This window comes from Lutra lutra, chromosome 15 (assembly GCF_902655055.1).
Source record: "Lutra lutra chromosome 15, mLutLut1.2, whole genome shotgun sequence".
NCBI lineage: Eukaryota > Metazoa > Chordata > Mammalia > Carnivora > Mustelidae > Lutra > Lutra lutra.
In genome coordinates, this window is record NC_062292.1 from 9,850,809 (window position 1) to 9,865,836 (window position 15,028).

Sequence of the window (15,028 nt, forward strand, 5' to 3'; positions counted from 1 at the left end):
AGTTGAACTACCATGGTGCCTGCATGTGGAGGGAGGTTATCATTTCACTGCTGAGACAAGGCCGGTAAGACAGCTAAGGCTCTTCTCAGTGATGCAGGTGGTCTCTTCACCATTGCCTTATTCTCTCTAATCTCTCCCCAAGCTCCTACCAGCACCTCTGCCTGTTTGATAGGAACTACCTTCCCCAGGTGACGTATGACTTTTCTTTCCATGGACCAACAATAACTTACAGCTTGCAAGGAACGAAACTACATGACTAATAGGGGTGGTACAATGGGGAGATTTCAAAAATGTTATCTGTAACTTAATTCTTACAAATAATATTTTGTAATAATAGGATAAAATGCTCTGAGGAAGACTTTTCCAAATAATTTTCTATTATTTTGTCTTCATCTTTAATTTTATTCTTGATTTATGATTACAAAGGTTACACTGTTTGTTACAAAATTTAAAATACAGAAGAATAGGAGACAAATGACCCATTTTCTAAATTTGTTTGCTATTATAAACAAAATGGTGGTGGATATTCCCTTCTGTACATGTTTGGACACACTCCAGATATGCCATTAGGAAAAATTACTGGAAGCAAAATTTCTATGTAAAAAACATCAAAACTTTGGTCAAGGCTTCCAGCTTTTGGGGCTTTCTAAGGCTAGAAACAACTTCTGAGATCTCTCAGAGTGGGTAGGGGTGACGTAAGGATTCAGGTGTTCCATTTGGTTTTTTTTTAACATCTTAATTTAATTTTATTTTTTTCGTGTTCCAAGACAGGTGCTTCAATTTAGTTTTGCTGTGGGGGCTTTCCCTGTTGGGACCCAGAAGGTCTTTACCGTCACGTCCTGCCTACCATTCCTCACCCATGCCGCTTTGAGGATTCTGTGCTGTGCCCTCGACATCACTGTCCTACAGGCCCTCTGTCCTAGGTCCTCTGGGCTGTCAGGCTGGTCAGGCTGATCTCCTGTCTTCTGCAGTTCTGATCCTCTTCTAGACATCCAGTGGTGCCACTACTTTTCCTGGTAACCCTAGACACTCCTTCCTCCACTGAGGCCTCATTTTTTTCCTTTGTTTTAAGTTTTTATTTTAATTCCAGTGAGCTAACACACAGTGTTACATTAGTTTCAGGTGTATAATATAGTAATTCAGTAGTTCCATACTTCACCCTGTGCTCGTCACAACAGGCGCACTCCTTAATCCCCCATCACCTCTTTCCCCCATCCCCCCACCCACCCCTTCTGATAACCATCAGATGGTACTCTATATTTAAGAGAGTGTTTCTGGATTTGTCTCTTTCTCCATTTTTTTCCCCTTTGCTCTTTTGTTTTGTTTCTTAAATTCCACATGTGAGTGAAATCATATGGCCTTTGTCTCTCTCAGACTGATTTATTTCGCTTAACATTATACTCTCTAGCTCTGTCCCTGTCATTACAAATAACAAGATTTCATTCTTTTTTACAGTTGAGTAAAAATGTTCTAGTATACAAATATAATGGAATATTACACACACACACACACACACACACACACACCACATCTTTATCCATTCATAAATCAATGAATACTTGGGTAGGCTCCATATCTTGGCTGTTATAAATAACGCCACTATAAACATTGGGGTGCATGTATCCCTTTGAATTAGTGTTCTTGTATTCTTTGGCTAAATGCCCAGTAGTGAAATTGTGGGATCGTAAGCTACTTCTATTTTTAACTTTTTAGGAAACCCCATATTTTTTTCCACAGTGGCTGCTCCAGTTTTCATTCCCACCAACAGTGCATAAGGATTCCTTTTTCTCCACATCCTCACCAACACCTGTTATTTCTTATGTTGTTGACTTTAGTCATTCTGACAGGTGTGAGGTGGTCTCTCATTGTAGTTTTGATTTGCGTTTCCCTGATGATGAGTGATGTTGAGCATCTTTTCATGTGTCTGTTGGCCACCTGGATGTCTTCTTTGGAAAAATGTCTATTCATGTCTACTGCCCATTTCCTTAACTGGATTATTGGTTGGGGGGTGTTGAGTTTTATAAGTTCTTTATGTCTTGGATACTAACCCTTTATCAGATACGTCATTTGCAAATATCTTCTCCCATTCCACAGGTTGCATTTTAGCCTTGTCCATTGTTTCTTTCACTGTGTAGAAGTGTTTTATTTTGACAGCGTCCCAGTAGTTTATTTTTGCTTTTGTTTCCCTTGCTTCAGGAGACATATCTAGAAAAAATATGGTACAGCCTGTGGCAGAGACATTACTGTCTGTGCTCTCTTCTAGGATTTTATGGTTTCATGCCTCACAGTTGGGTCTTTCATCCATTTGGAGTTTATTTTGTGTCTGGTGGAAGAACGTGGTTCAGTTTCATTCTTTTGCATGTTGTGCGAGATTGTCCTTTTCCCATCCATTCTGACCCCCTGTGTCAGCATTTAGTCCATTTACATTCAAAGCAATTATTGATGGATATGTATTTATTGCCATTTTGTTACTTGTGTGGTTCTTTCTGAAGATTTTTCTCTGGTCCTGTCTTTCTCTCTTGCATGTTTCGTTGATTTTCTTTAGTGATGTGTTTGGATTTCTTTCTCTTTATTCTTCTCATGTTTATTAGTGGTTTTTGATATATGGTTACCCTTGGGTTTGCATATAACCTCTTCTGCATGTAGCAGTGTATATGAAGTTCAGGGTCATTGAAGTTTGAACCCATTCTTTTCTCCTCTTCTCTCCATGTTTTAGGCATATGTTATTATATTTTATATCCTTTTTTGTGAGTTCCTTGACTGATTTTTTTACAGAAATATTCATTTCTATTGCATTGGTGTTTCCTACCTCTCTTCTTCTCTGTATTAATCGTGGCGTTTGTCCCTCCTCCAGCCTTTACACTGCTCTCTGGTTTAACTAGGGACTGGCCAAGTTGAAAACATGGGACAGGTGAGCTCAGAGTCCTCCTACCCGACCATCTTTCCAGGATCCTTGTTTGCTTTGTTTTTGTTCTGTGCAGTGTCTTAATCCTCCAAAGATAAATAATCTTAATGTTCTCTCCCAGAGAAGTGTATTCTTCTCTTCAACTCATTATTATTAAACACCTCTGAACCTTTTACTGTGTGAGGCCCTGGGAATTCAAAGATAAACAAGACAGGATTTCCTCTCTCAAGGGCTTAAGAGTCTGATGAATTAGATAAACATATTAGCTGACACGGAATAATAAAAAGGAAACTCAAAAGAATCCAACCCAGCTACAGAAGGGAGAGGAGCTTCGGGAAATGTTTCCAAAAAACTTACATTTGATCTGAGTCATGGAGTCTTAAAGGATAATAAATATTTAGCGGAAGGCAGAGGGGGGAGAAGAAAAGCAGGGAAGGTGACAATGAGCTCCACTGGGCGAGGCTTTCACGCAAAAGTGATGGTTTGAGGAAGAAGATGTCTAATGCTGTTGGGGCATAAAGTAAGGCATGAAGTGTCAGGACAAGAGAAATTAGCTCAGTAGAGTTCGGATCACAGAAGATTTCCTGTCCATACCATGGTAGAGCGGCATTGTCAAATATTTGCCTTAGCTAGTCCTCTCCAGGAGAAGGGAGAAGATGAACTTCAGGGAAACAAGTCTAAATAGCACGAGACAGATAGTAAACTGTATTGGTGGTCCATGGAGGAAAAACACAAATGATCAAAATGGCAGCACAGACAAAGAACAGGAATCATTTATGAGAAAAATTAGTGATTATAATAGGCAGGGGCTTGGATAGATAATTGATAGATCAGAAGAGACAATGGGGAAAATGAGATGAGTCCCAGCGACTTTAGTGAAAAGAGACCTTCCACAACCTCCACCACCTTATCTGTACCCACCAGCTCCGTCTGTCTTCCTATCATCAGAGGTGAACATATGTGTATCTAAGGCCTTTCTCTCCATCTGCGAACTGGATCCCCACCCGCTTTCCTACTTAAGAACCCTGCTCCCGAACCTCTGCCCACCTTCTCCCACATCATTGGTTTTTCCCCCTGTCCTGGATCATCAGAGAAATCTGCAGGTCTTTCCCTCACTGAAAACAAAAACAGGGAAAAAAAAAAAACCGTCTGATGACCCCCACTACCTGTGTAGCTACTATCCTCACGGTCACCAACTCTCCTCTTCCTCTTCCCCCATCCCTCCCGTCAGGCTTTTACCCCACTACATCCCCACACCCATTGCTCAGTCCTCGGGACTCACCCTGGCTGATCTCGTTAACCGGAATTACACGGCTGATCATTCCCTTGTACCTGAAATATTTTCTTCATTTGGCTTCCAGGATATCACAGGCTCCTACTTTTCCTGCTACCTCATGGTATCTTACCATAAACCCAGTGAAAAAGACAGGTGGCTGACATGTTTGTTTATGGCCTCTTTAAGGATAGAGTCTTTTAATGGGGGTGAAATAGACATAATGAAACAGAGCAAATTAGGTGGATACATTGTAGCCAATGCAATGCTGCTCAGCCCTTAAAATGAATGAAGTAAGATGCTTGTAAAAGGGAATCAGCCAAGAAGTTCAGGTGGGATAGGGAAGGACCAGCAGTTGGGGGAGCCGCTGCTGAGGAAAACAGACACCAAGAGACGGGAGACTTCTGTGGATCCATCTCAAAACCTAATACTGAGTGGGGAAAAAAGGCTGCCCAAAGATCCTTACAGTGTAATATTCTGTATGTATATTTGTAAACTCAGAAAACAATACTATATACGATTTATGGATATGTTTATGGATAAGTAAAGTATAACACCTGGATGGAAATGATATGTAACAGTTTTCACAGTTTTCTCTGTGTCTTTCTGCATATTTGAACTATTTCCTAATTAGAATTAAATTAGCTATAGGAGCCAGGCCCGTGAAGAAACCTAGGGCAGTAGGATCAAAGGGCCAGGTGGCAATGTTAAAAGAAGAAGAATTCATCCTCTGAAACTTGGGATGGAGGTGGGGTGTAAAACTAAAGGTAGGAAGTGACTGGTTTCGAAACAGGAGTACGGGAGTTGAGAGAAGTCTGACAGCCTCAGTTTACTCACATGAAACAGAAAGGGCACACTGGGAGCACCGAGGGGTTGAGGAGAAGCTTTGAGGAGGGTGTCAGGGTCACTGAGGGTAATATGAGAAGGGCTGACCACGGACCAATAGAAGGATTATCAGAGGACACTAAAGGCACAGTTGACTTAAGACACTGGGAGCAGGGGCGCCTGGGTGGCTCAGTGGGTTAAATCCTCTGCCTTCGGCTCAGGTCGTGATCCCAGGGTCCTGGGATCGAGCCCCACATCCGGCTCTCCGCTTGGTGGGGAGTCTGCTTCCCCCTCTCTCTCTGCCTGCCTCTCTGCCTACTTGTGATCTCTCTCTCTGTCAAATAAATAATAAAATCTTTAAAAAAAAAAAAAAAAAGACACTGGGAGCAGCCGGTGGCGCATATTTGAATTTCTCAAGTAGCCTGTGCAGGAGGCCTAGTGTGACAGCCAAGGGTGGGGTGAGATGTTGGAGGCAGGGCCAGAGCCACTGAGTGAAGCCAGGATGCAGGGCGGGGAGGGAACGGCCTGGAGGAGGAAAGCAGAGGGAGGCAGGACTGGATGTCTGGTGAGGTCAAGGGGTGGGTGAGAGGCTGTGGGGGAGGGGGAGGGGTCAGAGACCTGCAACAACACTTCGGGCCATGTGGCAGTGTGTCCTTCTTGGGGCAACTTAGTCTCTGCTACCAGAAGCCACTTGATAAGGCAAGTTGCTTCCAATTCTCCTGGGATCAATAACCGAGCTGCTATTACAGCATCACAAAACAGAAAGTAAGAGACACGGTCGGTTCACTGGGTTGAGGGTCACAAGGGACTGAAAGCGTATGTGTCCGATGGATCAACAGCAGAAATGTCACAAAGGAGAAGTTATAAAGTATAGGGAAGTTAGTTGCCCACTAGTGATATTTCTGAATTTCTCAGGTTTCCCTGGTGTCCTATCCTACTAATGAACATTAATAAAAATAAGTTATGCTTACCCGGGCAAGTCTTTTTGTCCCATATTCTCCATGAATCAGTTAAGTATTACCAAAGATCATTTATAAACCCCGGCAGTACGGGTCCTGTAATTTATCCTTATGGCCACTAGATGGCACTATAGCTTATTGCTTTTGCGCGTGGCCACCAATATCCGCTCCCAGTTCAGTGAAGATTGTTTTAAAATGTAATAAATAAAACATATGACTTTACAACTAGTTCTTAATAATTCAAGAATCTGATGGCTTTTGGAAGATGCAGTAAGAAAAAAATGCTACACCTTCAAAGCTCCCCGAATGAGAGCTTTGCTAAAGCCTGACCCAAGTCCCCGAAACTGCACACAATCGAGTGTGTCACACACGTGTGCATTGTCCTGTGGGAGGAACTTTAATTAGAGGTTAGAAGTTCTCTAGGACCTTCCTCCTGTGCCAAGAAAGACGTCGACCACTATGACTCTAACCCCTAGTTACTCACACCTGAGTTCATGTCTTTATGATTTCTAAAAATGAATTAAGATGGAAGTAAAAAAAGCTTTCTCAGATGTGTACAGATGTCCTGCCCAACTTGTGAATGGGACAAGAGCGGTGTTTTTTTTAATTTTTAATTTTTTATTAATATATAACGTATTATTAGCCCCAGGGGTGCAGGTCTGTGAGTCATCAGGCCTTTATAAGCAGGAATGGATGGTGCCAAGTTATAGCCCATGCATAGAGCTAGGTAGAGTGACCGCGGTATTCGGCAGAGATGTGGCTGAGAGTAAGGAAACACCATGGCCAGGGACCCGTGATCTGGTGGATAGACACGGAGATGGGAAGCAAGAGAACGTGGCAGACCCTGGGGCAGCGGTCCAAAAGTCAGAGTCCAGGAGCAAGTGCCTGGGACCAAAGTCCTAAGTGAAATTTCCATCCACAGTGGGGATGGGGACAATCCCACTCAGAAAAACGGGCAATGACGGTCAGAGAAAGAAGAGAGGACAGTGTCCGAAACAGTTGAAAGCTCTGTTGATGCACAGGTGTAACTTTATCACTAAGTGAACTTTAGCTTGGTCTCAAGCCCCTATTTTCTTAGGGTTGCAAGAAAAAAAAAAAAGATCTTAATCTGAAGCAGCATCTTTTTTGAAACGCACTGAGTTTGGGGTGAGAACTCTAAGCTCAATGGGGCTTCTGTGTCCAGCGCTGGCATCCGGGGAGTGGGCATCCTGTCTGGGTAGGACTGTCTGCGGGGTCTGCTGTGGGTCAAAGTCATGACAAGCTCTCTGGCCTGGGCTGCGTGTGACTGTGGCTCCCAGGAGCTGGTGACCCCTTCTGCTTCTCGGGACCCCACCTCAGCTCTCCCTGCTGCTGCCAACCCCTTGACACTGAGCCCCGTCTTCTGGCCGGGTCCGACCACCCCCATCCCAGGAGTTCTGGAGCATCTCCGCTCTCATCACAGCGATCCCATGGCAGGCAACAGTCACCCAATGAATGCTTGTTGATTAAATGACCCCAGGGTCCCCTCGCGGTGCCCTTCCTCCTTCCTCAGTCCTTTCTCCCTGCCGACTCGGCTACCCTTGCCCCCTCAACACACGGTTCCTGTCAAAGTGAACAGCATTTACACTTCCAACTGTGAAAAAGGCAAACATATCCTGCTTTACTCCTAGGAGGTTGATTTCGAGAGCTGAAGGAAGCCTATACAATAGGTACTGGGATGGCTCCACAGAGAAGTGACAATACTGAGGTTTTGAGAACCTTAAGTCACTCCACCGGGGTCACAGCGCTGTTCAGAGAAGTCAGACTGGAGGGCTGCAGCTCTCAGGCTCTCTCTTCTGCCCTAACGGATTGTTGTTGTGTCCGCTGTCTCGCTCAGACACAATGGCAATGGCTACATCGAAGACGTGGAAGTAAACTTCATCGTGTGGGAAATACACGGCAGGAACGACTACAGCTTTAATAACACCATGAAGAAGGTACGGCGTCTTTGAATTGGAGTAGAGCTCACCGCGCAGTGACACCTGCCGATCTATTTTCCATCTGTATATAAATTATGTAAGGAAAGTAGAACTGACTGCATGTGGGTAGAAAAAAAATAGGACCTGTGTATTATATCTTGTGGCTACCGAAATTCATTTACGACAAAAGAAGCCTTGGTCATATGAAACAGACGTAAAGGGATCAGAAAAAGAAAAAAATGTTTATAGTAGGGTGATGCAATCCTAGGTGAGTGTTTTCTTTTGTCTCCACAGTGTAGTCAGTGTTCGATTATTTATGGCTCTGCCTTTGGCTCTCGCACATTCATCTGGCGGGTGCTACATTAAAGACACACGCGCTCTAGGCTTCCTCTCACTTGACTTCCTTGCGTCATTTGACCCACTGACCTTGGCTTCACTGTCCCACACTCCTCTTCTGACTGGTCGATCTCAGCCTCCCTGCTGACAACCCTTTCCACTTTGCAGGCCACGGCAAAAAGGCCTCACCACCTCCTGCCCCCAGACTCCACGCCTGACCATCATGACCAAGCGTCTCCACAAACAGCATATGGATTCTGACTTTTCCCCAGAAATCTCATGCTCAAACAAAGAGATCAGACATAGCTCCTTCCAAAAGAGCTTTCTCATCGATCAGAGACCTTAATTCTCCAAGAAGGAGAACCCACCCAGGTAGTGGCCAAGAGACAACGAGTTCCACCTGCTACCTGCTCCGGGCTCCTGCAAGAACCATCTTTCGGTGATGGGGTCAAACAAATCCATCCCACCACATTCCTCCTACACTTGTCCAGCCACTGAAGTGTGAGTCCTTCTGGCCTATTCTGTCCTCACAATCTCATCCCTAAACTCTTCTGTCCGTCTTGCACCTAGGCCCAGATTCCCATTATTCTCCACCTTCTCAAACTCTTCTAATACACCTTAGGGCTAAATGACCCTAGATACTTCTTCAGGAGACATTCCTCAAAAAATATAATTTCCCCTGTTTTTCTCTCAGATCAAGGGTACTCTTGATGGGCTGTGGAATCAAACCGCTCCCTAACGCACACTATCATTTCCAGATCAGTATCTCCTCACCCTAATCACAGTGTCCCTTGTTTGAGACCCCTGTCATCCAGATGGCGTGGACCCCATCTCCCCCTGTCGCTGTCACATACTGAGAACTTGAATGGGTTCTCTTCCTGCCCTGAAAGCAATTACAGTTAAGTCCTGCGAGTTTTTGCTGGGAAGAAGCTTTCTGAACAGGAAGGACCTTTTCTGGTCCTGTTTGCAGCTACGTGGGCCATGTGACCAGCTCTTATGCTGTGGAATGAGCAGAAGTGAGAGGTGTCCCTTCCACGATGAGGTGCTGGAGAAGGGCTCCCATGAGCCCCCGAGCTCCTTAGCTTCCTCCATAGCAGTCGATCCCAGTGACAGTTGGAGATGGAGAGATGCAAGCTGGATGAGAGGAGTCCAGTGAGGGGACTCTTCGAAGAGCCATGAGACAGAGAAGCCCGATCCTCTACTGTGAGGAGCGCCACCCATAGAGACCACCCCCCCCCCAGGGCATCGGCACTGGACTACGTGTGAGCAGAAATTCAACTGTGATGCGTGAGGGCCCTGAGGAGTGGGGTTTGCTGCACAACAGAGGCTGCCTCGACCAACACAGCTCCCCCTGTTTTAATTACATTTAAATGCATACACTCCAGTCTATGGCCTCAACCCCCAATTCTCTAGCTCTGTGGGTGTTCTTCCCACTAATTCTCTCGCCCTTGCTTTCCCTTACACTGTCTAGACATCCACCAGATAGAGCCCTCTGCCCTCTCCCTCTGTGCCATCCCATGTTTCCTCTCCTTTTCCCATCTAACTTGAGCTCTGTGGGTCCGTCCTCCAGCCACCATCTCGCCCATATCTCCAAGTCATCTTCCCCAGTGTTGTTCCCATGCACCCGATGGCCACTTTAAACATCAATCATTCAGCCTCATCCATGCCTCTGTCTGAGCTGCCAATCCCTTCTAGAAAAAAAAAACCAAAATTACAGTAACTGGAATTAGGGACTCAACTATTAGGAGTGAAGGCTGAAAACAGAATTGGTCAACGGGAAGAGGGGTCAGAAGGAAATGCCCAGAACTATGCATAGGGAGGTAAGCTGATTGAAAATATAGATAAGAACATAATGGAGATTTACTGCCTAGATCTAAGGACTGGGGTCCTAGAAAGAAAAGAGAGAGTGTTGGCCAGAAGCAATATTTTCCCAAAAGGCAAAAGACATCGAGGCACAGAAAAAGTAATCTTCATCCAGAAATGCTACTGTGAACATTTTAAAATGAAAAACAAAGAGAAAATCCTTAAAGGTAGCCAAAATAAAAAAAGAAAAGTTACTCTCGAGAGAGTAGCAATAAGACTTAAGGCTGATTTCCCTATAGAAACAATGCAAACCAGAAAACTTTGAAAAAAAATCTCCCCCCGCCTTTTTTAGGGGGGAAGGGCAGAGGGAGAGGGAGAGAGAGAATCTGAAGCAATCTCAATGCCCAGAATGGAGCCCAACACAGGACTCGATCTTACAATGCTGGGATCATGACCTGAGCCAAGATCAAGAGTCAGTTGCTTAACCCCCTGAGCCACCCAGGCGTCCTTGAACAAAAATATCTTTAAATTACTGAAAGAAAATAAATTCCAAATCCAAAATTCTATATGCAATGAAAATAGCCCTTTAAAAATAAAAATGAACAATAGAGAATGCTTTAAAAGACACATGAAATTAGAAGAAGAAAAATTTTAAAGTGAAAAGAAACAATGGGATAAAAAGGATTTAAGAAAGAAGTGACAAATACTGAAGATAGGCAAAGAAGATCCAATAGATGGGTAAATGGACACCCTGAAAAAGAAAACCAGATGGGCGCCTGGGTGGCTCAGTCATTAAGCATCTGCATTCAACTCAGGTCATGATCCCAGGGTCCCGGGATAGAGCCCTGCATCGGGCTCCCTGCTTAGTGGGAAACCTGCTTCTCCCTCTCCCACCCCACCTGCTTGTGCTCCCTCTCACTGTCTCTCTTTCTGTGTCAAATAAATAAATAAAATCTTTTAAAAGAAAAAAAAAAAAAGGAAACCAGAATAAAGGAACAAAACTGATGCTAATCTTTCAAGAAAACATCTCTACCCCACCCCGAGCAAAAAAAGTCTCGAAGCTTCATATTGAAAGAGCATAGCATATACTCAAAATATCAAATCAGAACAGCCAACCCAAGTGGACTTCTAGGCAAAAAAAAAAAAAAAAAAAGCAATTTACATATAAGAAAAATAAAATTAAATTATAATTTTTATAGCAATGCTTTAAACCAGGAAAAAAGTGGAGTAAAATATTTAAGATACTCAAGGAAAATAAACATAAGCCAAGGATTTTATATTCATTAAAACTGATGACTCTAGAAAAGGCATAAACTGCTATTAACATGTCAAACGTTCAGATGATATTGTTCCCAGGAGCCCTTCCTGAGTAACTTACTATATAATGAATTTCAAACCACCAAAATCACTAAAGAGATATCAACATAAGGACTAGAGGAAAGCATTATGTAGTATGGAGTTACTTGCAAAACTGAAGCAAAATGAGGGTTAAAAGGGAAAAAGGATAATATACAATGGACGTATTCTCTGGCAATAAAGATATAACACAACCATAAAATATGCTAGAAGAAGATGAGAGCATATGCTGGGGAAAAATATAACTTTTCAGTAATCGTGATCGTGGGGGTAATATTTATATGAGTTATTCTGATCTTGTGAGGTGTGTAATGTAAGATATTCTAATACTGTCATTCTTCAAGTGCTGTTGAAGTAAAAGCAAGGAGATGCATTTGTAGTATAGAAGTTAGACAAAACATCCTGAATTTGAACAGGATTCAATGTAAACTCATGAGGTATTAGAAACTCATATGATCTGGATATAAATATGTAACTGTCTTGTTCAGAGAGAACGAGATAAATTTTTCCTACACTGCCCATTAAAATCCCTAGAAACATAACTGCTCAGTACCCACATGGCTGTCTTGAAATATCATTTCCCACTAAAAGTAACTGGGGATTCTTAGATAAGTAGCTGATTCCAAGCCTGGGGGAGGAAACAAACATGATGAACTTGGAACAGTTTGACGTACCCAATAGCAAGGAGTTATCAAAGACTGCTAGGGTCATGTCAAAAGCAATCAGAAGTCAACTTGAAGAGGTTGGCTAAAGATGGGACAATTAGAGCTTCCTTACAGATAGTTATTGCAATATTGCTCAAACCCATTAAATATGTTAAACCTATGAGTTCATAATGAATTTTTCAAAAAGGTCACCCTTGGAGAATGATAGGAAATCAACTCCTTATTTTAAAAACTGGCAAATAAAGGGAAAGACACGAATATTTATCCTACCGTCCCCAAATGAACTATACTAGTGAGTAAAGAAATAGTAGAGAAGGGAAACATCTCTTTATAGCATGTTTCTAGTTGACAAATGGAAAAAAAAAAAAGAGAGAGAAAGAGAATATCACCATTTTAAGCCCAAATAATAGAGGTTACTATGAATAAATTTATATTAACAAATTTTGACAACAAAGAAATGGATAAAACAGACAGTTGCCTTAGAAAACACAATTTACCAAAGTTCCTGATATTCTAAGAAAGAAAGAGACATTTCTAATCCCAAAATAGACATCTCTAATCCCAAATGCCTTTCCTGATGAAGTCTACCAAACATTAAAAGAAAATTTTCCTTCAGTTTTCTAAAAACTCTTCCAGAGTATTAGGGTGGGGAAAGTACTTCCCAGTTCATTTTGTGAATCCAGGAGGGCCTGATGAGGACCCTAAAAGAAACAGGCATTATGAGCCGATCACACCATGACCACAGACACAAAGCACCTAACCAAAACACTAGCAAATCAAACTCAGCGGTGTTTCTAAAAATCACACATCCAGACAAGTTTTATCTCCTAACTGAAGAGTTGGAATATCACTTGAAAATCAAAGAAATCTACTCTAGTGACGGAATAAAGAATGGGCATGGGTTATTATAATAGTTGAAAAGTCATTTAATTAAAAAATTATTCATACATAACATTATTTTTAAAATAAATCTTGGAATTCTCAGGGTCATGAGTTTAAGCCCCACATTGGGCATGGAGCCTACTTAAAAAAATGAATAACCCAAAAATAAATCTTGGAAAATTATAAGTATATGGTAACTACCTTAACCTAATGAAATGTAAGTACAAAAAAAAAAAAAAAAAAACGCCTTAGAAAACATCTTACCGGGGCACCTGTGTGGCTCAGTTGGTTAAGCATCTGCCTTCAGCTCAGGTCATGATCTCGGGGTCCTGGGATCGAGACCCACATCGGGCTCCCTGTTCTCCCTCTCCCTCTACCTGCTACTCCACCTACTTGTGCTCTCTTTCTCTGTCAAATAAATAAATAAAAATTCTTTTTTAAAAATGATTTTATTTACTTACTTAGAGAGAGAGAGAGAAAGGGAGCGAGAGGGAGAAAGAAAGAGAAAGTGCACAAGGCGCGTTGTGGGGCAGAGAAGCAGGCTCTCCACCAAGCAGAGAACCCAACATGGGGCTTGATCCCAGGACCCTGGGATCATGACCTGAGCCAAAGGCAGACGTTTAACCACCTGAGCCACCCAGGTGCCCCTAAATAAAAATTCTTAAAAAAAAAAAAAAGAAGAAAGAAAGAAAGAAAGAAAGAAAGAAAGAAAGAAAGAAAGAAAGAAAGAAAGAAAGAAAAGAAAAGAAAAGGAAACATCTTGGTGGTGAAAATTTGAAAGCTTTCTCTCTGAAGTCAGGAGTGAAACAAGTGTGCCAGTTATCACCGTTTCTATACAACATTGTTCCTGATCTCTGTAATGAGGCAAATAAACAGTAACAAAAGTATGAGGATTGGCGAGGAAGCGAGAAGACTGTCATATTCACAAATAACATGACTTCAGGTGAAACACTCAAAGTTAGTGAGTTTAAGAAGTTTTTTTGTGCAAGGTCAAAACACAAACTTCAGTTGTTCCCCTGTATAGCAACAAACATTTAAATAGTGAAAAGAATTAAATATATATTGTTCAATGACATTAAGTATGCTAAATACTTATGAATAAATTTATATACAAACATATGTGTATACAATTTTAATACATTTTTATTTCAACTCCAATTAATGTACAGCGCCCTACTCTCAGGTGTACAATACAGTGATTCCACACTTCCACACATCACCTGGGGCTCATCCCAAGTGCCCTCCTTGACCCCCATCACCTACCTAACCCATCCACCCACCCACCTCCATTCCAGCAACCATCAGTTTGTCCTCTGTAGTTAAGAGTCTCTTTCTAGGTTTGTCTCTGTTCACTTTTCTCCTTCCCTCATTTGCTTCTTAAATTCCTATATGTACGATTTTTTGACAGAGTGGTTGTTTAAATGAAGCCCAGACGTGGAAGTCAATGACGAAGCTTAACCAGAACCTTCCACTTGAAGAAGCCTGGGGACCTGAGGTAAGGAAAATAACCCAGCAAATTTTATTTATAATAACTAATTTGGCATTTCAGGATTAACCAAAGTTTGCTGGAAACATTTTGGATTTAAATTTGTTTTTGCAAATCAAATCCAACTTTTCTATTGGGTTAATATTGTGATTTCAGTAATGTATCATCTTAATTTCTGTTTAATATTCCATGGCTCCTGTGTTACCAACAATTTTTTCTTTTTCTTTTTCTTTTTTTTTTTTTTTTGCTGAAAATCTGTGTTTGTAGATTTATTAAATGACTGACAAACATGCTGAAACATTGAGAGTGAGTCTTTCTAAAGAACACCTGAACTATCAATTCTTGTACAACTGAAAGATCATGGGGCACCTGGGTGACTCAGTCAGTTGGGCGTCTGCCTTCAGCTTAGGTCATGATCCCAGGGTCCTGGGATCGAACCCCACATCAGGCTCTCTGCTCAGCGGAGAACTTGTTTCTCCCTCTCCTTCTATATTCCCTCCCCCATACTCTCTCACTCTCGCTCTACCTCAAAATCTTTAAAAAAAACAAAAACAACTGAAATATCATGTCTGAATGCCAACTATCAGTCCTATACTACTTT

General features: G+C 42.2%; 1 protein-coding gene across 5 annotated transcripts in view; it reads left to right on the forward strand.

Moving 5' to 3' along the window:
- Positions 1-15,028, forward strand: part of CATSPERE (catsper channel auxiliary subunit epsilon) — a 149,790-nt gene that overhangs the window by 121,907 nt on the left and 12,855 nt on the right. For all 5 annotated transcript variants that reach the window (XM_047705399.1, XM_047705398.1, XM_047705400.1 and 2 more), the window contains 2 exons: positions 7,818-7,917; positions 14,350-14,436. In XM_047705399.1, the coding sequence (XP_047561355.1) occupies positions 7,818-7,917; positions 14,350-14,436 (187 nt within the window). The remainder of the gene's footprint in view (positions 1-7,817; positions 7,918-14,349; positions 14,437-15,028) is intronic.